The 24,292-nt window shown below is 41.3% G+C and overlaps 2 protein-coding genes across 3 annotated transcripts; both read left to right on the top strand.

Annotated features, from left to right (window-relative positions):
- The first annotated feature begins 304 nt into the window (after positions 1 to 304).
- On the top strand, positions 305 to 11,969 carry LOC104324581 (thiamine transporter 2). Of its 2 annotated transcripts, none has more exons than XM_069792170.1 (6): positions 305 to 566; positions 3,195 to 3,349; positions 3,685 to 4,501; positions 6,026 to 6,218; positions 7,819 to 7,960; positions 9,200 to 11,969. In XM_069792170.1, the coding sequence occupies exons 2-6, from the start codon at positions 3,200 to 3,202 to the stop codon at positions 9,377 to 9,379; spliced, it is 1,482 nt and encodes a 493-aa protein (XP_069648271.1). In that variant the 5' UTR covers positions 305 to 566; positions 3,195 to 3,199; the 3' UTR covers positions 9,380 to 11,969. The 2 variants fall into 2 exon arrangements, with proteins under 2 accessions (XP_069648271.1, XP_069648269.1); XM_069792168.1 differs by having other exon boundaries at positions 3,184 to 3,349.
- Positions 7,900 to 23,544, top strand: LOC104324460 (thiamine transporter 2). The gene is made up of 7 exons (XM_069792171.1): positions 7,900 to 7,960; positions 14,447 to 14,517; positions 15,772 to 15,928; positions 17,943 to 18,759; positions 20,970 to 21,162; positions 21,681 to 21,822; positions 22,617 to 23,544. The coding sequence occupies exons 3-7, from the start codon at positions 15,779 to 15,781 to the stop codon at positions 22,737 to 22,739; spliced, it is 1,425 nt and encodes a 474-aa protein (XP_069648272.1). The 5' UTR covers positions 7,900 to 7,960; positions 14,447 to 14,517; positions 15,772 to 15,778; the 3' UTR covers positions 22,740 to 23,544.
- Positions 23,545 to 24,292: the final 748 nt, after the last annotated feature.

The following is a 24,292-nucleotide window of genomic DNA, read 5'->3' as shown; positions in this document are numbered from 1 at the left end:
CTAAGAAATTTGCTAACAAACAACAGTCAAGGGGAAGCAAAGCAGAGTGTTTTACTGTTTAAACCTTCCAGAATAGTATGAAACCCCATATATTTAGTGGGGAAACATTTAAATCTTATAACACTGGTATTTGTTCTCCCTCATCTCTACTGCTCCATCTTTAATATAGACCAGTTTGGGGCACAGGTGGGTCCCAAGCCACGTACCTGTCAAATAGATCCAAAATTATTTGGGAACAGGATTAGCTCTATTGCTTTTGTGCCAGTCAAGCACCAAACCACAGTTTGGGTCTCGATTTACTGCTGCCTTTGGGCAAGGACAGGCCAGGATTGTCTGGCTGTTCCTTTAAGGGTGCTGAAAGTGGTTGCTGAAAGCAAGCCAGCTGGAAATGTTTTCAAAGGAGGTGTCATCGGAGCAAGCTGAAATACCAGAACAACAGGAAAAGCACAAAAACCAAATAGAGTCCAGTAGCTGCAATACACACAGGACAGCTAGAAGAAGGACTGGAAATACTAAAAGGGAACCTTTGCCTTGGAACTAAGAAAGGAAGAGCTCCAGCAGACAAGGTATGATTATACATGAACTTTGGAAATCAGAAATCCTGCAGTGACAAGGGAAAGAGGGAGGAAAGAAGAGAGCAGTCTGGTGGGGAACTGGGGGCTGGGTCAGGCTGTGTGGGAGAAGAGCTGACAGCTCTGGCACTAACCAAGAATTGATAGGGGAAATGAGAAACAGAGGGTTGTTTTACTGCAGAACACCACCAAGGCATCCTGCCATCTCTCCAAAAGTTAAGAAAAACCTAGATTTATAAAAGACAAATTGACCATAAGGGGTGACTGAGTGGGAACAAGTTGGATTCTTCCCCCTTAAGCACCAGGGTACAGATCTCATTGTCAGAGCTTTGTGGTTATAAACGCAGAAAGGAACAATTGTACCAGCAGCTGGCAGAGCTGAGCTGGGGCTGCAGCAGAGCCCTTCACCAACAGCAAAGGGCTGGGGTGCGAGGTGAGGGCACACCCTTCTATGGATACAGTGGCACCCACCTTTCACTCCCCAAGGGCAGAGTGGGCTGCCCCTGAAAGCCCTCAGCCCACTGTGTTTTCTGGCTCAGCATCAGTGGCAGGTTTTTCCTGCACAGCTGCTTAAATCAGGTGGAAACTTCTCGTCTGACTTATCTGCCAGCCTAACACAGGTGCCTCAAAGAGTAAATCTACAGAACAGAGGTACATGTCTAGCAGAAAACCCCAAACAGTGCATGTGCTGGGACTGGAGGGATGCAGTGACCACACCTAAAGTTTTTCTTTATGTAGCTCAAAACAGAAATTACTGCACACAATGGCACAGGCTTGACACAGATGGGCAGCATCAGAGGTACAGCACACAGCACTCTGCAAGCCCTAAGAATACAACAGTTTGCCCCACTCATCTCCCAAAGGGCAGGACATTTTGAAAGGATTCATGAAATCTGCTGCCTTTGTGTCACAGAGCCTGCCAGGGGGAGAGCAAACATGGCAAGGCCTGAAGCAGACTGGAGCAGAGAATCTAGGCTGGGAAGAGAAAAATATAAGCTGGCTAAGTCACAGAGCTAACTTGTACAAATGTTCTTCATTACAGTGCTAGAGATGCTCTTCATCCTCCCTCTTCTTGATGCCTTTTTCAGAACCTCACATGAAGTGTTCATGTGGCATTAGGGTGGTGTAATACTTTAACGATTATCATGTGAAAGGAGAGCAAGGGGATGTTGTGGTGACTAAGTACTCACTTAGTACTGGCCCTGCCAAAGCCATATTTTGCAGCAGATGCTATTACAACAACTGGGGAGGAAGGAGGGGCAGAAATGCTTCTTTCCTTGAGCACTCTGAATGTGTCTCACATTCCTCCCCTACACGTTTTTCCTTTGCTGGGGTCATCTTGCCATCTAGTGGTTCACACTAGGGAGCTGACACAGAGCTAAGTTCATTTCTGCTGTAAATCCTGTAATGTCAATGGTTTCAGCCGTTATGCATAAAATGAAATAATTCAAATTCCCTTTGATCTGCACCCATTTCTTAGTGCATCAGGCCATTAGTAAAATGTGCTATCATGGTGTGAAGTCAGAAAAGAAGAAGCATAATGCCTGCCCATCCAGTCTGGAGTGGTGTAGTCAACAGGTACATGAATATTTTTGGCTGTTTTGGAAGATATCTTTCTTCAGCTTTTACAAGAAAGTTTGAGGAAAAACACTGCCTGCAGAACACTTCATTTTTAAGATTAAAACTTTTGCCTGAAAAAAAAAAAAGTTGTCAGGAGGTAAATAGGTAAAAGTCAAAAGCAGAGTGATGGAAGTCCCAGCTAGTAACAAGCACCCTCCAGAGGGCTCCAAAAGATACACTGCACATGTTCAGATTCCTGACACTGCCTACACCAACATGAATATGGGATATAACTTACTGTTTCCTTTGCATGCCCCCCATTACACCCATTTTGATTTCTCTTTGGTCTCTGTCTAGTAGCGTTGCAAAGTTTAATTTATCCCATAAGACTCATCTAGAGACAAGAACTAAAATATCTGCTTCATTTCATTTTAGTGTTAACTATTACCTTCAGTAACCACAAATGGTTTTTATAGATTGAAAATAGGATGTCTGTATCCAAACTGGACTTCCGATGCAGTTCATTCCAGCTGAGGATCTGGTTTGACATCTGTTCTGCATTTATTAGCGACTCTCATCTGCTAGGCTCAAAAGTTGCCAGCTATCCATAACAGGAAAGCCATGCACATCTAGGAGGCGAAGGAGAAGAAACAGCAATTGTGAACTAGTTGCTTGTCATTCAACAAGGTTGTTGGCTGCGATCGGTCATGGTGTTGTGTGAAATCTCAGTGCTCAGCTGTCTTCAGTGACTTTTGTCTAGGTAGGCTTTTCCTGTGGTTAACTTAGCCAATGCAGACTGAATGACAGTGTAATTTGTCTCCCAGTTAAAGATCTTCCAAGTCATTCTTTATACGCTACCTACAAAGACAGAGAAAGAGCAGACAAATGTAAGGAAAAGCTGTACACTTTAAATTACGAAGAAAAATGTTTTCCAACTGCCAGCCTCTAAAGAGCACTCCTTAGCATTAGAAACTACAAAATAAAAATCAATTAGAAGACAACTTTGCACTTGTGTGGGCAGTATCATCCTTCTAACAAACTTCCTCCTCAGCTTAGCTGCAGAGGCCATGGGCTGCTGGAAGCAAGAGAAAAGCAACACCTGGACTTTTCCCACCCTGATCCTCTGCCTCTGTGGATTCTTCTACATGATGAAACCATCAGAACCTTTCCTAACACCCTATCTAACAGGACCAGATAAAAACCTGACCATAGATGAGGTATGGCTTTACTCTGCCTTTTCTTTTACATGCATCAGCAAAAATAAAGAAAGTAAAACTTTAAACAAAGTTATTAAACAAAGATAAAAACCAAAATAAAGCACAAATGTAACCAGCTTTGGCAGGTTAGAATTTGCAGTAGATGGCATAAATAGAAGATCCATTTAATGGATTTAAGATCCATTTGCCTGCTCAACAGTCACATGCTGCTTCAATGTGGCTATATATTTTATTAATTCCCTCAGAGCAAAACCTTCCGTCTACAAAGCCATTTAAAATAAATGAACTTCCTTTCCCCAGGAATAACACCACAGAGATTTCCTCTTCTTTCCTAGGTTACCAACCAGATTTTCCCAGTTTGGACATACTCCTACCTTGCACTCCTTTTCCCAGTCTTCCTGATTACAGACTACGTGCGCTACAAGCCCATCCTCCTCCTCCAGGGCGTCAGCTTCATCATCACGTGGCTCTTGCTCCTCTTCGCACACGGAGTGGTGGCCATGCAGGTGGTGGAATTCTTCTACGGGATGGTGACAGCCACCGAGGTCGCCTATTACGCCTACATCTACAGTGTCGTCAGCACCGATCACTATCAGAGAGTGACGAGCTATTGCAGAAGTATCACTCTTGTTGCAGCCACCGTTGCGGCCGTGCTGGGACAGCTGCTGGTTTCCTTAGCAGATGTATCCTACTTTCACCTTAATGCCATTACTTTGGCTTCCGTGTCCCTGGCATTTGTTTGTTCCTTTTTTCTCCCAATGCCCCAAAAGAGTATGTTCTTCCACAGGAAAGATGTCACAGAAACTCCCCCAGGACCAGATAAAGTCGTGGCTACAGTCGGCTCCGACGGGCCATCGAGCTGCCAAGAGGACAAGAGCTCTGTATCTGCTGACAGGGGACCAGCACCTGAACCGCAGGCTGATAATCCCAAGCCCCAGAATCACATGCTCAGTGTACTGGTGCAGCTGAGCAAGGACCTGAGGGATTGCTACAGCTCTAGGAAACTTCTGTACTGGTCCCTGTGGTGGGCTCTGGCTACAGCGGGCTTTAACCAGGTTCTGAATTATATCCAAGTGCTGTGGGACTTCAGAGCCCCCTCTCACAGCTCTGCAGTGTACAATGGAGCTGTTGAAGCAATAGCAACTTTTCTGAGTAAGTTAGTGTCTAAGCTTCGATCACAAACACAGTCTCTAAAGTTTTACTTTAGAACACTTTTAAAGTGCTATTCCCTTGCAGACGCTCCAGGAAGCCAGTGTATGCATTGTGCATTCAAGACCTAGTTCTTTGATGTACAAAACAGTTTAAATGCGAGCTATGTTATTTTTCTTCAGGACTGGGACACCCAACTTTACCCTACCAGTATGCAGAGAGTGTACAAGTCATACAGACTTTACATCCAGCTGCTACATCCATTCAGAGGCACCTGTGTTTCTTTGGATGAGGTTGTTGGGTTTGGGTTGTTTTTTTCCCAAACAAGTATCACACAGTTCCCATAACAACGGTATCAGCTTACACAGATGAGAGAAGTTTTTCATAAATATTTTACAGAACAAGAACATAATCCTCTCATTAAGATCTTTTTCTAGTGAAATACTCTCATGCAGCAGGACAGAAGGAAGAATTTTAGTCATGCCAAGATATAGAGATTTGCAGAAAAAGACCTTATTCAATTCATTACACTACTGACGTTAACCATTACGCTTTTGCACTGGAAGCAGTTGCCCACACCACATACTCAAAGTAATGTTATCAAAAGGTTACATCAGAGGGTACCACCCCGACTTGGCGGCATTTCTCATATTCATGTTGTGCTGCTGTAGAAAACTTGCACAAGACATTGGGGTGTGATCCACCAGGGAAACTAAACATGCCTACATCATACCTGGTCATTCAGGATACACTTATAGTCATTAAGGAGAAACAGATACCTCTAAGGTTAAAAATTACTCTTGTCTTGAGGTAGGCAACTAAACAGACCAATTGAATCTCGAATTGAGAGCACTTAACTCCTGCAGTGTCTACTTCTTGATGAATTCCTCTTTCTCATGGAATTGCCTATTTCTAAACGTAGAGGTGTAGAAGTTTTAAAATTGTATGAGACCCCTAAGATGGATAGTAAGGTGGCTTATCTTCGCAACAGGTGCATCTCTGTAGCAGGCCCAACAAAAGGAAATCGTGCCTATCCTTTCTCATTTCCCTGAATATACTCACTTGATACCTCACAAAACTCCCTTTTTTGACAGCTTAGCCCCTTTATGAGCTGTACAGAGCTAAACTGTTAAGCTATAAGGTTTACTACTTTAGCTATAAAGTAAGCTAGTAGAAGCTGGAAGAACTGTTCTTCTTGAGCTCCAGTGTTCCTAATTCTCTCCCTAGGAGAGACATGCTGGGGTACAGACAGCTAAATAATGAATCCTTCTACATAACAGTTTATCCTGTGAAGTGGAATAAAACGTTAAGAAAGGAATGGCAGAGATTTGATTTATGCAGTTGTCTAAAAATGACCAGTCATCTGCATGACTTCAGAAGTGATTAGAAATGCTTTCAAAACACTTCAGAACTACTCTGCTTCATTATTCAGCATTGCCTTTCGGCATGTGAGGGTGGCAAGACTTGGTGATATAGGTTATAGAACAGATACAACATTTACTTTTTTTTTTTTCCCTCTTTTTCTAGGCTCGGTAACATCTTTTGTAGTACAATATATGAAAATTAACTGGGACCTTTTTGGAGAACTGGCTTTAGGGATCTTCTCTGCAATAAATGCTGGTTCTTTATTTCTCATGCACTTCACTACCAACATCTGGGCATGTTACGCCAGCTATCTCATTTTCAAAGCATGCTATATGCTCCTTATAACAATAGCAACGTAAGTATAAAACCTTACAGTGCTGCCATTATGCACAGAATACTAACCAGACTTTAAGTTTACTTTGGGCATCCCTCCTTTTACTCAGAGATAGCTGATCTAATGCTAGACATAACAGTTTAGGTAAAGACAAGGATACTTAAATGTCTAGTTATGTTGTTTTCGTTCTTCTATACAAACATAAAAGAAAAATTATCAAAAGGACATTGAACATTTACCTTGGCAGAAATTAAACAAGGTACAAGACGTCTTTGTTACTAAAGGCAATGGTAACAGCAAAACATATGAGCTATTTTCCTCCTTCCTGTCATGGAAGATGCAAAGTGAGCAATAAGGACAAGCATGCCTTAACAACCATCCTTTAAGATCCCATTATGTCTAGACCACCTTGCTGATACGCTTTTTAGCATGCTATGAACCGCATGAATGTAAGAAAAGATTTGGCATAGAGTGTTCCCCAAGATACCTTTGAACATAAAATCCTTAATGATATTATGATGTTAAGAAGGAATAAAAGAGAACATTGGACGTATAAACTCAGACAAGATCTCTTAGGAGACCAAGCTATTCTGTTGTCAGAAATAGAAAAACAGAAATAATATAAATAACAAAATTATATATAATCTGTGTTAAATATAAACCATTTTTATTATTCCAGTTATTTTATTGATTGGAATGTCTTTAGACATACCACATTATTTCATTAACAAAAATACCAGATGTATTTTTATGTCAAACCCCAAAATTATTTGGATACCATTTGAAAAAAACTGCTAAAACTATAATGCATGAGAAGATTTTGCCTATCTTGAATGAAGCCAAGTGAACCCTCTATTTTCATTTTGGTGGATTGTTAGTACATTATAGTGGATCACACCTGGACTATTTCAACATATTCTAAAAAAAAAAAAAAGTAAAAGCTTGCACAAAAGAACCCTGCTAAAAATAATTGAAGAGAGTACTGCAGGAATAATACCCTTCTGTTCAGATAGAAACTGTGGACATAAATACGGCAAGAAAAGATGTTCTGATTATTGTCAAAAAAGATATTGCAAGGAAAATCTACAGGCTTTTGATGGAAATAAACAGTATGCTACCTCCACTGTCAAGCCACAAAGGAAAAAAAGTTATTCACATCATCACAGAAAAGTTGGTTAGAAGATACCCATAGTGACCTTCTAGTCTAACCTCCCAGCCAGGACAGAACCCCTGCCAATGCCAGATCAGGTCATGGTTTTGTCTGGCCAGCTCTTTGAAAGCCTCCAACCATGGAGGTCTTACAACCTGTCTGGCACAGTCTGTGAAGATAGAGAAGGAACAAAGGGGAAGGTTAAAGAGATCTGATATTCTACTAGATAAAGCAGATCACCTGATAACATGGTTTGGAAAAGCAACACAGACAAGTACAAAAACATCAAAATACACTATGACAGTCAAGACTTTTTTTAGAGAAAGCAAGGAAGCAAACAAACAAACGAAGCACTGTTTACTCCATCCCTGATATACATCATCTGCATGAATCATTTCTCTTCATCAACTAAATAGAGAGCAACAGCTTTCCACCCAGTGTGAAGTCACTGACCTGCCACTCTCACATTAGGTTCCAGATTGCAGTCAATCTGAGCATGGAACGCTATGCCTTGATGTTTGGATTCAACAACTTCGTTGCACTGGTGATTCAGACCATTCTTACAGTAGTCGTCGTGGATTCAAGAGGCCTGGGACTGGGCATAGTGACTCAGGTAAGTGCTATTAACTTACTTCCTATTTACTGCTTAGCCAATTCATCTTCAAAAGTTTACCAAGAAAGAAATTGCTATGCCAAAGGACAATTTAAATCCCTCTTTCTTCTATGGAAATCTAAACATCTTGCTCTTCCCTCGTATCAGCCATCATTCTTCCCTTTTGCCTTTTAGTGCAGCATTTAGGATTACAGATGCTGGTCTTTGACATTTTAAAGGCAGATACACCAGAACATAAATAATCAGGCCCTGCTATCTGACCAGCTTTTGCTAATTAACAGGACACTGAATAACATCCTCTCTGCCCAAAAATTCAGGTTGGTTTTCTCAGATGCAGAATCAACATGACCATATGTTGTTAGGGGAGTTCAAGACCATGAGACACAGCCTGGGTTATTGGAGTTATTTCAGCTCAAGTGAAAAGGACTCCTGCCTTCTAACTACATCTCAGGAGCAAACCTGGTCTGTATCTCAATGTGAATAATAGAATTTTCTGCCCATAGTTTGGGCACTTAATCTGGGGTTCGATATCCTGTCTCACAGTAGTGTCCCTAACTTCAGTCAGATCAGTTCCACTCATGTCAGAGTCAACTGAAATGTACTGATTTCTGCATTTTCTCAGATGGGATCTCAGCTGGGGCAGCTTCCTACTCCCACAGATTAGAAGATGACTAAACCTATTCAGATACTCTGTAGAGAGAAGGCAAAAATTACTTTAAAAGATTAAAGACTGAATTAAACACCAAAAATTAAAACTTTAAAATTAAGGACAGGAATATGTAGGACTTCATAAATAGCCTTGCCACTGTTCTTGGAAATATGGATACAAAGTCATGGTATATTTACTGAAGCCAGTGTGGTGACAGTACTGAAATGTGCAAGAGCAAAAAAGGACCAAGTCAGACTCTTCACTTATAATATTCATGACTATGTGGGTAATGAAGCTACTACATTTGCATTAATAGAAAAAAAATCCCTGTTCCTATCCCTCCCCCCTCTGATGTTTATTAAGAGACATAAGAATTGGAAGCAAGGGGCATTTCTTCATTCCTCAAAGATCTGATGTTTGCTGGAAAAGCTAAGATTTTGCTTACTCACAAAGCAAAAACTTGAGCATACAGAAACTGCGCCAGAACACAAGTAAACAAAATAATAGAGTGTCTGTCATCTCCAGAAGAAGCAGTGTTTCCCTAATGTGTTTTTCATTAATTCTTCTGCCTTTTTCTCTCCCCCTCCCAGTTTTTAATTTATGGCAGCTACTTTGCATTCATAGCTGGAATTTTCTTGATCAGAAGCATTTGCATGCTTGTCTCAAGCACATGCAAAAGGAAAATAGCAAGATCTTGCAAAGAGCATCTGAACCACGCTGAACATGAATCAAAAGAGCAGATTGTAACTGGCTATACAACATGGCTGTAGGGGTCAGGCAGGCAGGCTCACATGGCCAGGCCCTCGTGGGAGAAGAGTTCCTACTGCAACATGCAGGGAACAGCAGTGCAAGATGAATCTACCACACAGCCCTGAAAAGCTACGCTGAATCATATAGCACTTCATTACAACATATGCCAACTAAGAGATCACCATAATGGCACTGTGCCAAGAAGAAAAGATAAGCTGCTTTAGATTCTTATTTACTTGCCTATAAATAGCTTAACAGCAGTAATCTATACACAAGAACAGAGCAACCACCTGGGCATCCCACTGTGCATAATGGCAAAGATCAGAGATCACCTTGCCTTGCTTGTTCTAGCTCTTGTATACAGCGTTGGCAAGCTGCTTCGGTGACCATTTGCTCATGCGTGTGGGTGAAGGGTCTATCCCCCCCCCTTTGCACATACCTTGTTCTGAACCAAGGAAGAAGGGATTGTGTTTCATCATTATATTCTTTCCTACCTAATGTCATGGTTTAACCCCAGCTGGCAACTAAGCACCACACAGCCACTCGCTTACTCCCCCTACCCCCCACAGTGGGATGGGGGAGAGAAACGGAAGGGTAAAAGTGAGAAAACGCATGGGTTGAGATGAAGACAGTTTAACAGGTAAAGCAAAAGCCCCCTGCATAAGCAAAGCAAACCAAGGAATTCATTCAGCACATCCCATGGGCAGGCAGGTGTTCAGCCATCTCCAGGAAAGCAAGGCTCCATCACATGTAACAGTTACTTGGGAAGACAAACGCCATCACTCTGAACGTTCCCCCTTTCCTTCTTCTTCCCCCAGCTGTATATGCTGAGCACGATGTTGTATGCTCTGGACTATCCCTTTGGTCAGTTGGGTTCAGCTGTCCCAGCTGTGTCCCCTCCCAGCTCCTTGTGCCCCCCCAGCCTGCTCGCTGGTGGGGTGGGGGGAGAAGCAGAAAAGGCCTCGGCTCTGTGTGAGCACTGCTCAGCAATAACAAAAACATCCCTGTGTTATCAACACTGTTTTCAGCACAAATCCAAAACATAGCCCCATACTAGCTACTGTGAAGAAAAGTAACTCTATCCCAGACAAAACCAGCACACTTAACTACAGGCAATTCATGACAGACTCCTCCCTTCTAATTTAAAAGCCCACATCAGAAGCAGGCTTTTTGCAGACAACAGTGCAGAAAAGCAGGGTTTGCACAACCTATCTGAGAAGGTTCACTAAAACACTGCTAAGTCACAGCTGTTGCTGGACCCGCATGTGAAAGCTGCAACCTAAACACTGTACTTGTATCCCAAGCACAAATACAGGCTGGATGATGAGTGGACTCAGAGCAGCCCTGCAGAGACAGACTTGGGGCTGTTGGTTGACAAGAAGCTCAACATGACCTGGCAATGTGCGTTTCCAGTCCAGAAAGCCAACTGTATCCTGGGCTGCATCAAAAGAAGCGTGACCAGCAGGCCGAGGGAGGTGATTCTCCCCCTCTACCCCACTCCCGTGAGAGCCCACCTGGAGTACTGCGTTCAGCTCCAGGGCCCCCAACATCACAAGGACATGGACCTGTTGCAGCGAGTCCAGAGGAGGGCCACAAAGATGACGAGAGGGCTGGAGCACCTCTCCTACGAATACAGGCTGAGAGAGTTGGGGTTGTTCAGCCTGGAGAAGAGGAGGCTCCGGGGAGACCTTATAGCAGCCTTCCAGTACCTAAAGGGGGCCTACAAGAAAGCTGGAGAGGGACATTTTACAAGGGCATGTAGTGATAGGACAAGGGGTAATGGCTTTAAACTGAAAGAGGGTAGATTTAGATGAGATGTAAGGAAGAAGCTCTTTACTGTGAGGATGATGAGGCACTGGAACAGGTTGCCCAGAGAGTCTGTGGATGCCCCATCCCTGGAAGTGTTCAAGGCCAGGTCAGATGGGGCTTTGAGCAACCTGGACTAGTGGAAGGTGTCCCTGCCCATGGCAGGGGGGTTGGAACCAGATGATCTTTAAGGTCCCTTCCAACCCAAACTGCTCTATGATTCTACTGAGTCCACAGCAACATCAGCCCAGAAGGGAAAAACTTCAGAGTCAAAACAAAATGCAAGCGCCCCACTCTTTTCCTTGTGCTTCCAGTAAAATTAAATTCAGGACTGAGAGTCTTGCAGTTTCAACAGGAAAAGAAAAAAAAAGTCAAAGGGATTGAGTAGTATGGACTAAAACCAGAGAAGTACATTGTGGAGAAATGTGGCTGGTTCTGCACAGGAAAATTCCCAATTAACACGAATATCCAAGACGACTTATAACTGAAACAGAAAGCTAGCATCATGTCTGCTTTTGAGTGCCAAATGAGGGAGGTCCCTTGGTCTTTGCCAAGGATTTGGCAGGGTCAGCATCTCAGAATTTATCAAGAAGATTCAAGTCCTACAGCTAATTCAGTCCAGCACAAAGGACAGTTAGTCCAGGAGAAGAAAAAAGAGCCTGTGAGTTTGCATAGTGAATCCCCAATTTAATACAAATTATATCCATATGTTAAAGTTATTTCTGTACTGCTGTTTGCTTCTAGCTTCCAATACCTACATCTAACTAATAAAAATAGAAAATGCTTAGCATTTACAGAATAATATTTTTCCTGTAGAGACATAAGCTATCATTTGTACAGACGTATGTCCTTTTCATACAGTTGTCATATACTGCAACTAGACAAACTGCCCAGAGGCAAGAGCAGGCAGGAGAGAAGCAATTTGTTTCAAGTCACAAGAATTGGTAAGATTTGACCAAATGAACCCAGCTCATTTTCTAGGCCTTTTGTTTACTCTTGTGCACTGTGTGGACATTCTCTATTGTAAACTGGCTTTAAGCAGAACAGCTTAACCAATGCAGTTGTAAAAGTGAGACATGTACTTAGTTTGCAGTAAACAGTAAATATCTTTTATTACTGCAGAACTGAGGGCATGATATTCCTGCCTGAAGAAACAGTGACAAAGTCCAGTAGAGCACAGACTATTTTGTTTTACTTTTCCTTGTGAGTAGAAAACTTCTTTTGAGGCATTTAGTTAAAGAACTAGGTGCCAGTCCTGGACTAGACTCTAACTAGAGTTTGTGTTTAAATGAAAAAGAGAAACTTGGTATTTCCAGCTCCACAGTCTCCAGCTGCCTTTGGTACAGCAATTTAAAGATTTCTCGCTATGTATCATCAGACAAAAGGAATCAGCAACATGTGAAAATTCTTGCTATTATTAAAAAAATAATGGTAGTAGTAAGCTACAGGAAAGGAGCTAGAAAAACTAGTAGAAAGAACCATAAAAATTCTTCTGTTCTGAACTGGTCAGAGCTTACAGCCTTCCAGGTATGTGGGATAGCACTAAGGAGCAAAGGAACCAAGCAGAAACACACACAAATCTATTCCTATTCTCTCAAATTTCCAAAAGAAAGATTCTGAGTTTGGGAGTTGGGGGGAGCATTTGCGGGGGAGGGGGTGGGGTGGGGGAGAAATAGGGAAGGAAGAGGGCAGCTCTTACGAGTGTTAGGAAGGACATGACATGTTGGAGGCGGAAACAACAGCAAGAGAAAGGTATGGCTTTATGTTACCATGGGTTTTCAGCTGCAAATCAGTATTAACGCAGCAATCAATTAGAGAATTCATCCAAAATAGTCAGAGGCACACATCTACCTACATGTTCATGTACGTACACACGCACTTTTTGGAGAGGAGATAGCTGAGGCTTGGCAGGTTATGAGCAAGGCTGGAAACACAGGCTCTAGTTCTGCAGGAAAACGGAACTGAACAAATCCACCTCTCCTTGCAGCTTTTAGTATTAAGTGCTTATCTCTCTCCCAGCATGCTAAAGGATTCCAAGTAAATATGAAAATCCAGAGCTGAGCACATCGCTCCCCATAGCTACAACCCCCTCCAAGTACAACACTACCTTCGAAACTTTACTGCGTTTGGGCACAAGTCTTCCGTGAAGATACAGTCCAGCAAGCTGATAAGGCCAGGTCTGGCCAACAACGCAGCGAACAGATTGTATCTTTGTATTCAAAGCAAGCTTGCTTAATAACCAAGCACTCTGTGGGTTACCAGAGAAATGCTAGTCAGCAGCCACTTTGCAGCAGGCCAGTAGACGTACCCAGCAGCATCTTCCCCTGATTCTTCTCCTTTCTTGGAAGCCATTGGTAAAGAAAGAGAATGAAATGCAGAGGCAAGCCTGGCTTCTCCAAACACTTGCCTGCCCGGCCGCACTACACGCTTGAAGCGGTGCGAGAGCTTTCCATACCTGTAGAACAAGGCCACGCTCCGTCCAGCTCACACAGCTGCTCTGGGCAGCACGTGGGGCCCCTCCTGTCAGGGCCACAGCGTTTGCTCCCAGCGTCAACACACATCCCGCCAACAGGCTGCAGGGTCAGCTCCATCCTCTGGTGAACCTTGGAAGACGTAGGGAGTCCAGTCTAAAAAAAAATGGGTAAAGGAAAGAAAAGCAGCAGCGTTTCTCTGAAGTAGTTCTGGTTTGATTTTTTTTTTAGCTTAAAAAGTTGATTTAGAAGCTCCCTATCTTCTCATCCATTTGCCCTTAAGTGACAGATTGGTCCTTATACAGAAGTAATTCCTGGCCAACTAACAGTATGAAGTATTCTATGCCCTACCTCCCCACACCCCCAGCAAAGGGACCTGCGAGCCCAGAGGCTGCTGCGCTATGTGCAGGGGACGGTCAGTGTCAGCCCAAACTGTAAAACGGGTGCTGTGTCTTATCCATGAATTGGAGAGCAGAGCTTTTAAAGGTATTTATTAACACAAAAATGCAATCAAGTGATTGCTTTCTTGCCACGTAAGTTTTTATTAATCATTAGCTACTGCGAGTCCTAAAGCTTTATCTTAAAATTAGAACTCAGTTTGCTGACAGCCTGTAAAGGAGAAAGCTTCCCCTGCAATCTTCATGGACAAGTTCTGCAAGCAAGAAGAGCTGTGATGAGTTGTTATTACTATAATTTAAATTCTGTAAACATTTAATCACGTTTAGAAAGAACTTTTAGGAAACAAAAAGACACAGAAATTTCTTACTACCTCCAGTCCTAAAGGGTGGTTTCTGACTTCTCTTCTACAAGACAGAAGGTCATCCTAGGAGGAAACTGCACATGAATCCACAACAAATGCACCACAGCCACAGCTTTGACAGGTAATTAATTACCTTCAGAGTTATTTGGAAGTATGCTGGCCACTCAACTGCTCAGCGCGTTTGGAAGTGATACAAGATTTATGCTGATGTTATTGATCAGTCCAGGGTTTAATATATTTTTATTTTGAAAAGGTAACAGATATCAAAAGATCTCAAAGCAGATCTAGAGTTAAGGATCATACAGGCTATATTTTCTATACAATGATTTGTAAGAGAAAGATGATAATCAGAGGCAAACATTTAAAATCAAGTTTCAAGGTTAGGGCTGGTTTTTGTAACATTCTTCTGAGGTTGCAGGAATACTGCTTTAATAACATACTATTTATGCTAAGTTTTAATAAATACAATCTCACAGTGCAAGTAGAAGCACTTTTGAAAATGTGCCTACTACAAGATGGAATTCAACAATTTAAAAGAAATAGCTTGTAACAGCTTGATTAAACATCACTCAGTGCTTTGCTTTCATTCTCTTACGTTTCAGAACATTCTTGTTTTACTTGTTTTCTGGGAACAGTGGAACGAAGGCAAAACAAGTAAAATAAACTTAAAAACCCCAAATCTCTATACTTCTTTTTGCTGCCAACTACAGTGAAGATACAAGTCTCATTCTTTTCCTTTTGATCATCACTTTCAAAAGTGAAGTCAAGTTTTCTCTTTTCTAAGTCTGAGCAGGTACCATGAGCAGATAGTTTCTGCATCTTTCTTTACCCACTCAAATGTCTGGAGTGCAAGAAATATGATGAGTGTTAAAGCATTTTGAAGACACCGAGCTCACAATGGGTTGTGAGCTGGCTGGTGGCTTTCATTGTCTGCAAAAAGGCTTGCACTTCTATCGTTCCACTTGGCGCTCAGGCTGCAAATCAACAGAAAAAAGCCTCCTTGACCATGCTGAGAACAAGCTTTAATCACACAGTTTGCCCACTCATTTATTCGGAAATGAGACTGTAATGGAACTTTATTCTTCTGCTAAGATACCTCCACTCAATTCTAAGTAAGTCATTAAGAACAACCTTTGATAGATGATACAGAGACCGGAGTTTACCACCACCAATGCACCTTGATCCAAGTTGTTCATTTACAAGCTGCATCCATGATCACTGGCAGGTTTAAGTGAGAGAAACATTAGCTGAAGTAGGGTTAGTTAAAAAGTAAACTTGCAAATGAATTTTTACTAACTAATTTTACTAAAGAGCATCTTTTAAAATTCCTGGTGTGCTCATTTCTTCACTACCTTTTTTTTTTTTTTTTTTTTAGGTAGACTATGGATTGCTGGAAGAGAGCCACAGGCCACAGCTGGATTTATCCCACACTGATCATCTGTGCGAGTGGATTTTTCTCCACAATGAGGCCATCAGAACCTTTTCTCACTCCTTATCTAACCGGACCAGAAAAAAACCTAACGATTGAAGAGGTATGCAACTATTCTCTTAAGTAATAATTAATATGCTTAAAGCATTAAGTCCTACAGCAATAACTGAAGGGGAGATGAAGTGTTCAATAATACAGGTATATTTATCTAGACTCATATTTAAGATGCTTCTGGAAAAGAGTAAGGTATCACCTCTTTTGCAAAAGGTCAAAACTTTAAAGTCTCCACATTCTTAGGACTTTTAAACCACTTTGGTGGCTGTTTAAGAAGTTGATATTTTCAGCAAAATCAGGCCAGCTAGCTCCTCTCTCCACCTAGAGCCCCAGAGGAGGGGCAACACTAAGATTTATTTAACCTTATCATGGAATTGATTACACTGACAGTGACATAGTGATTGCAAATCATAAGAAAACAAAGCAGACTTCCCCTTATGAGCTGTTAGATTATTACCTACGTTACAGGGCTGTTTTATGCATTCATTAACCTGTGGAGGTCAGATTCACATTCGAAAAAGTTCTGGGGTTTTTTTTTTGACAAAAGCACGCACTGCAGGTTTCCTTGCTTTGCTCCTCTGTTCAGCAGTGGCTGCTTCAGGAGTATGATTCCCAACAAAAGGGGACATAGTTAACAAGTGGCTGAGTCATGGAGCTAATGGTATAATTAGAAAACATAAGCTTGCTACACCCACATACAGCTAATATGAAGAACAGTCATTCCTGATGTGCAGTAGCAAATATTAAGGCAGAAGCCCGCTAGCATAGTATGAACCCAAGGTTTCTTCTGGGAAAAAAAAAAAGTATTCGTGGTTTGGGTTATTGGGATTTTTCCCTCCCTTTTTAATTTTTTTTTTAACCACAAAGGGAAATTTTCTGTCTTATATGAAACTACACAAATAACATGATAGGATGCCTTAGTTCTGATTCCAGCAAGAATCCTTAACTCAAAAGAAAGTAGAGTATAGATATTGGCTCTTTCAGTCAAACCCACCTCTGGTAAGCTAATTCCATAAGTTTCAGTCAAACACCTAAAAATTCTAATTATAGTTCAGAGAAACAAAAGAAGTCACCCAGAAAGATATAGTGAACCTGCTGCTCATCATGCAACTCACTCCAGTACAAGTTCAGAAGTATAAAGATAACCACCTGCTGTTGTTCCTCCAGCATTTGAAACAATTCCTTTCTAATCCAATTGTTTAAGCACAGAACAAGTGATCATGAACAGATACCCCAGCAGGTCCAGCAATTACTGGATAAGACCTCCCCAAAACAGGCAATTTGTACATCACAGAGTGAACTTTTCCTATGAGTGTATCTAAAAGAAGCTCCCCCCCTCCAGCTGTAGTCAAGCTGCCTGGGCAAGCACTGAGCTTTAGTGGCGACAGTAAACAGCACCTTCCAACCTGAATAGAGATCAGATTTAGAAAAAGAAAAATAATTTCTTTTCAGAGCATCTATGCATTGAAGGCCAACTAAAGCTTACCAAAATACTGTTCCATCAAATACTTGCTTACTTCTTACACATTACATTTGAAGAAAACATAGAAGGTGAGGATAACATAGTAACAGCTACCCACTCACTACGTATAGTTCCAGTTCCCTCATCATAAGAGGCATACTTTTTTTTTTCTAATTCTGACAAAGGAGAGAGGTGACCAAAGATATACAATGACTCGCATAAAAGTTAAAACTAAATAGGCATTTATTTTCAGCCACTGTGGGGAATAGGATTTGATGCTGGACAGGCTTTCCTCTGACACAAACAGTTACAACAGCTTTAAACAGCTGCACCTCAAAAATCTACCTTATTCATAAGCCTTTACCAGAAATATTTTTAAAGCCAATCTACCTCTTTATGTAGTGGAGCCTAGCATAACTATCTTCACCTTTTCAGGAGTACATTTACAGTTTTGTAATTCAAGGCAGTTTAACTGCACAATTCACACAATTCAGTGTCTCCTGTCACCACAACTATGTTTCTTCAATACCATCATCAAAAAGCTTCAAAGTCAACATTTAAAATGTATTTTTAAAGAAATATTTCTTTTATTATTTCCTAGGTTACCAACCAGATTTTCCCAGTTTGGACATACTCCTACCTTGCACTCCTTTTCCCAGTCTTCCTGATTACAGACTACGTGCGCTACAAGCCCATCCTCCTCCTCCAGGGCGTCAGCTTCATCATCACGTGGCTCTTGCTCCTCTTCGCACACGGAGTGGTGGCCATGCAGGTGGTGGAATTCTTCTACGGGATGGTGACAGCCACCGAGGTCGCCTATTACGCCTACATCTACAGTGTCGTCAGCACCGATCACTATCAGAGAGTGACGAGCTATTGCAGAAGTATCACTCTTGTTGCAGCCACCGTTGCGGCCGTGCTGGGACAGCTGCTGGTTTCCTTAGCAGATGTATCCTACTTTCACCTTAATGCCATTACTTTGGCTTCCGTGTCCCTGGCATTTGTTTGTTCCTTTTTTCTCCCAATGCCCCAAAAGAGTATGTTCTTCCACAGGAAAGATGTCACAGAAACTCCCCCAGGACCAGATAAAGTCGTGGCTACAGTCGGCTCCGACGGGCCATCGAGCTGCCAAGAGGACAAGAGCTCTGTATCTGCTGACAGGGGACCAGCACCTGAACCGCAGGCTGATAATCCCAAGCCCCAGAATCACATGCTCAGTGTACTGGTGCAGCTGAGCAAGGACCTGAGGGATTGCTACAGCTCTAGGAAACTTCTGTACTGGTCCCTGTGGTGGGCTCTGGCTACAGCGGGCTTTAACCAGGTTCTGAATTATATCCAAGTGCTGTGGGACTTCAGAGCCCCCTCTCACAGCTCTGCAGTGTACAATGGAGCTGTTGAAGCAATAGCAACTATTTTAGGTAAGTAAAAGATCATTATCAACTACTTCTAACCCATCCTGTGCTGATGGCATTCTTCAGCAAAGTCTTTGGTGCCTTTCTGTTCATCTTCTATGAGGACCAAGGTCCACTGCAACAGCCTCCAATATGTAACACCCAGACAGTGTGCAAAGCATGTTTGTAGTGTACAATCTTCAATGGGGTCTTCAAAAATCATCTTAAAAAATACAGATATAAGCTTTTCCTTCTTAGGGGAGCCTCATTCCACCAAAGTGTTTTAAGGGTTTAAGTTCACAGCTCTGTTTAGACCATGAATTTAACTCCAAGTAAGCAGTTCAAAAACCCTGTGCAATGACACCTTGCCCATTCCTCCCTCAAATACACCTTAAGCTAGGCGGTTTAAGAATTAAAAAAAGCATATTAACAGATACACTGTTCTAGATTGTCTGTTTAGACAGTGGATTTAAAGATGATTTCAGGATGAGTGCTCCTGAACAAATATTCAGTGACTGCATCTGTATCCTGATCAATGAGTTTGCCTCTGGATACAATATACAAGGAGAGGCTATAAGAGCTGTAATTGTTAACACTGAGAAAACAAGGGATCTTGTTAATGTGCATAAAGGCTTGAAGGGAAGGAGTAGAGGATGGAGCCAGAGTCTTTGCAGTGGTACCGAGTGACAGGACAAGAGGCAAGGTGCACAAATTTAAACAAAGTTCCACTTAAACATACAAGAACATTTTTATTGTAAAGGTGATTTAACACTGGAACAGGTTGGCCAGAGGCGTGGACTCTCCATCCTTGGAGATGTTCAAAACCTAGACACCATCCTGAGCAGCTTGCTCTAGTTCACCCTGCAGGGCTAGGCAATCTCCAGAGGTCTTGTCCAACCTCAGCCATTCTGATTCTCACTATGTTACTTGGTCCATCCAAATGACATTCCTCTTTGGCCACAAAACAGAAGGCACATGGGTAAAGTGCAACTTTATCTGAATAGCTTACAGTACCAATGGAGCCCCATTTTCAAGCTCACATTTACACAGCTATATCTTCTCCTTCATACCAGGAACCTTATGGCACATTTCTACAGGGAACTGTGTTTACTCTTCCTCCCTGCAATCAGCATGAAAATGCACTTTACTGAAGGTACTCCAAAACTTCTCAGGCTACTGGTTTGAGCAGTATTCCCAAGGGCTTTCTTGCTTTTACACTCTCTGGCACTTGATACTATTTCAGGGTACAGAAAGCACTCACGCTACTAGAAATGTCTGGTTATAGCAATGATGGACCAAAGGAGTAGGCCTGCTATGATTTTTTTGAATTCTGACGAAGACCACATACAGCCAGCAAATGAAGTCCAATTTTGCACTAGTGTGCTAGCCTGCCTGAAAACATCTGGGCAACTAGTAGTCTCTGGACTCTGATAACTCACGGCTGTATAACCTGCCTGGACCAGACTTCTCTTTGCATTTGAGCTACTAACCTCAGCATATCATGTTTCAAAGAGCTTTCATAAACCTACAGGAGCCTCTGTGCTAAAGGAGCATAAAAAAATGCCATAGCTGGATAACCTTCTTAAACTAGTAGAAGTGTTTCTCCAGAATTAAGATGGGGAGAAAAGTATACCTCATCATTATTGCAGAGATTAAAAAAAATAATTAAAAAAATAACAATCAAGGCACTGGAGTTTGTTATACCATATTACAGTCAAGTAAGGGTTTTTACTGTATGTGATTGTTAATAAGGCATTGAGAAATGCAGTTCTTAAGATTTTTCACCAGAAACTGAAAAGATGCTTTCATAAAAAAAAAAAGCAAGCATGAAAGAGTACAACAGATTTTCATTCCATAAAGATCTTTACATGAAGGAATTAAACTCCATTATGCATATTTTGGCAGAAAATGCTTGGTAGGATTGTTTTTCTCTTTGCTCACAGATGTCAAAAAATGGGAGTAACAACAATAGACTGTACACTGCTGCCTCCAGCCTTAGGCATGAGGCATTTTCTCAGAGTACTTCTCTGCAAAGGCTCTGTAAGCAAGGACAAAAAAAACCCAAACAGAGAGAAGACTCCCACACCACTAACAGAAAATATAAACCACACCATTATCAAAGCCCATTGTGACCATAACAGTCTCAAGAGCTGTTGGCATGATCCATTTAGACAGTTATGCAACAGCTCTAAAGGGATGATGATGTTTCAGAGTTTTAATTATTTTTAAATTTTTAGGCTCAGCAACTTCCATGGCAGTTGGATACATCAAAGTAAACTGGGATCTTTCTGGAGAACTGGCTTTGGGAATTTTCTCTGCAATGGATGCCGGTTCTCTATTTCTCATGCACTTTACTGACAACATCTGGGCATGTTATGCTGGTTACCTTGTGTTTAAAGCATGCTATATGCTTCTTATAACAATAGCAACGTAAGTATAATACACAACTGCTCTAATTAAACTGATTTAAATCAGTAAGTGTCACATTTTTAAATTTATCAAAATTTTACCAGAAGTTTCCCTAGAAATAAGATTTTTAAATAGGTCATGGCAGCAGCACAAATTTCTAGCTTGTATAAAACTATGCTTAAAATTATATGACATAACTATTACAATAGGTTACTCCAAGTCAGAAACTACCTTATTCTGCACTTAGCTGTTCAATGGTCTCTGTACAAGTATTCTCTAAATGATCAAATGAATATACATAGGTCTTTATTTAGCAAATATACCCTTTACTTATTTTGAGTGGATAAGTAGGATGCACAGAAGTGCCAAAGCCAGAAAAACAAGGGATTTCTGCCAAAATGAAGCTGTTAAATAGCCAAGATTGAAAGGCTTTATCCTTTGAAGAAACCTCTGTGCACAATTCCCAAACTTCCTCCCATAAGTAAACTGCAAATGTCCTTGTTCTCCATAGTTCAGTTAACCTGTACATTCATTTTCAGGTTTCAGATTGCTGTCAATCTAAGCATGCAGCGTTATGCTTTGATGTTTGGCATCAACAACTTTGTTGCACTGGTGATTCAGACAATTTTAACTGTTGTTGTAGTAGACTCAAAAGGCCTGGGACTGGATATCAGCACACAGGTAAGCTACATTACTCACACTGCCCTCAGTTCTGAAAGAGGGTTCCACTCCAAGATTAGCCTCTGGGAAGACACTAGGTAATGTGCTAGCTTAGGACAGTTACTTGCTTGAAAAACAAGTTCATTTAAAGTGAACTGGCAGTAGCTACTACAACCTATTTGTCCTCTAGTCCTGCTAATTTTGCGTTTCTGCAATAATTTTAAGAATATTTTCATAGAGCAAAAGGGAAAGGCCACCACCTATTACTCAGGTTTGGTTTTTTTTTTATTTAAAGGCTTAATATTCATAAGTTTAATGTCAGAATATCCTAAACAGAAACAGGAAGCAAGCTGAAAGGCAATCTATGGATCTGTTACTAGGGTAATTCTAAGTTACGCAGTTTCACTGGATGCACCTTTAAGTTACTGTAATTCTGAAAATGAACTGATCTCATGATTCCCCATTAAATTTCTAAACGTAAAGTTTAAACTTATATAGCGAATGAGGTCCAAGTCTCTAGCTTTCATCTTTTCAGAGAAAAGCGAGAAAGTGCAGGGCAGCTGTCCTCCTCCCTTATTGAGGTGGGGAGGGGAAGCACATAACAGAGTATTCTCTCCCCCTCCTTTCACAACTGCAGACTTCTACAGTATGAAGTCAAGCAGCCAGACTTCTTGAATCCTTTCAAGATGGCATCATTTTGGGGCACGGCTGACAGGGAAGGGAAGGCAGCAGTGGAGGGGCACCCCTTAAGTTACTAACAGGAAAAACAGTTTTTTTACTCTTCCTCCTCCTTCTTCCCCACCTCCATTTCCCAGTTTCTCATTTATAGCAGCTACTTCACCTTCATAGCTGGAATTTTCCTGATCAGAAGCATATACACCATTATGTCCATCAAATGCAGAAATACTACTGTGGCTAGTGAAAGCGTTGATCATTAACAATGGAGACAAAAAGAATGGTTGCAAGCAACAGTGCAGAAAGCTGAACAATTCATCTGAACAATGAATTAGGAGAAACAACGTTCAATCAAGCAAGACTAGTCAACAGTGAAACAGGCTGTTTATGAGCCTACAGCATAAAGAGCTTTGTCAACAGGATGATGCATTTCACCTATTTTCTTCATCAGTAGTTTAATACCAAACAATCCTCAATCAATCTTCAATTTCAACTCAAATTTAGTGATCTGACACCAAAACTTCGATTAATGCCACAACAAGCAAGTACATACAGTACCTCGCAACAGAAGAGCTTATAGAACACAACCTCTGAACTTCCACTTCTACCAAGTATTTCAATTAAATGCAATTTAGTCATAGACATAAGATGTTCAAACATTCCTAGGGAATCTCAAGAAGCAATTGCCGCATAGCAGCTAGATGACCTGTTGGAAAGCTTGTCACAGAAGCGTTTTGAAAACTTAAGACTTCTTCAACTGGAAGTTGTGACATGCATTTTTAAAGCAAGTTAACAAATAGCAATAAACCAGTTTTTTCCAAAAGATGCTACTTCTCTATGTTCAAAGGTAGATTACTACAATGCTGTACAGCACAGCAATACTGCCACTTTAATTTACAAATGGCCAAATGCAGTCATTTTGGATTCCACACAGACAATGCACTCCTCAGAAATCTGAAGTTATAGGACCATAAGGAAAACGTCGTTATATAGATAAGCTGCTACTGATGCAGTGACAGCTTTACTGTGAGTCTGTTGGAGATGTACAAATAAAACACACGAACCTTCCCTTTGAGTGTCTGTCTTGATAAGCATATGCATTAATTATGTCTGACAACTACCGTGACCCACACACACACTTATCTTTGGAAGCAAAAAAACTCCTAAACTTCTTAAGTCATGGGGAGACACTTCAATTTCTATACAAGGCAGTCTTACTGAAATAACACAACTAAAACTTCAGATATAACTAAAGCTAAGTTCTTTCAAGTGTGTTCAATAATGTCCACTTTGGAGTCAACTGTATCAGATAGCAGCAAATTCCATTGTGTTCCTTTACCACACAACTTACAGATTTGCCAGGAGTCCTAAGTAACTGATGTTTCCCCCAACTCAGCTCACAAGAAAGTAAAAAATCACTAATTCCTTTAAAAACATACCTTTAAAAGCTGCTTGAACTTGCCTTTATGCCCCAGTTAAGTTTTCCCTTCAAGAGAGCAGAATACTTGCACCATATTTATAGTTCTCTTTCAGGAATTCCAACTAAATTTGGTCCTTTTCAAATTAATTTCTTGCCTCAGCATTTCTTTCAACACAGTGCTTGGGATTTTACAGCCATTAAATAACTTTGAGCTGCAGTACCTGGGCATCACGTCTGCCTTGTAGAGCTCAGGATGTACTACTTACAGCATCTTCATACACATGTAAGAGCTGACATATTAGGATTAAAAGTATTAATCTAGAAGGTCTCCAAATTAATTTTTGGTATAAGAGAGCTAAAGTTATCATCAAGTGAAGTGCTTTGATGCTAAAGCAG

Source organism: Haliaeetus albicilla, chromosome 9 (genome assembly GCF_947461875.1).
Source record: "Haliaeetus albicilla chromosome 9, bHalAlb1.1, whole genome shotgun sequence".
NCBI lineage: Eukaryota > Metazoa > Chordata > Aves > Accipitriformes > Accipitridae > Haliaeetus > Haliaeetus albicilla.
The sequence above is the reverse complement of the archived record's forward strand: the minus strand, read 5'-3'. Positions and strand labels throughout refer to the sequence as shown.

What these genes read in the sequence shown, in the direction of transcription:
- LOC104324581 (XM_069792170.1), top strand. Translation starts at nt 3,200, where the DNA reads ATGGGCTGCTGGAAGCAAGAGAAAAGCAACACCTGGACTTTTCCCACC. An exon ending in AAAACCTGACCATAGATGAG is followed by an intron (nt 3,350 to 3,684) that starts GTATGGCTTTAC and finishes CTTCTTTCCTAG; the next exon opens with GTTACCAACCAGATTTTCCC. An exon ending in AGCAATAGCAACTTTTCTGA is followed by an intron (nt 4,502 to 6,025) that starts GTAAGTTAGTGT and finishes CTCTTTTTCTAG; the next exon opens with GCTCGGTAACATCTTTTGTA.
- LOC104324460 (XM_069792171.1), top strand. Translation starts at nt 15,779, where the DNA reads ATGGATTGCTGGAAGAGAGCCACAGGCCACAGCTGGATTTATCCCACA. An exon ending in AAAACCTAACGATTGAAGAG is followed by an intron (nt 15,929 to 17,942) that starts GTATGCAACTAT and finishes ATTATTTCCTAG; the next exon opens with GTTACCAACCAGATTTTCCC. An exon ending in CTTCTTATAACAATAGCAAC is followed by an intron (nt 21,163 to 21,680) that starts GTAAGTATAATA and finishes ATTCATTTTCAG; the next exon opens with GTTTCAGATTGCTGTCAATC.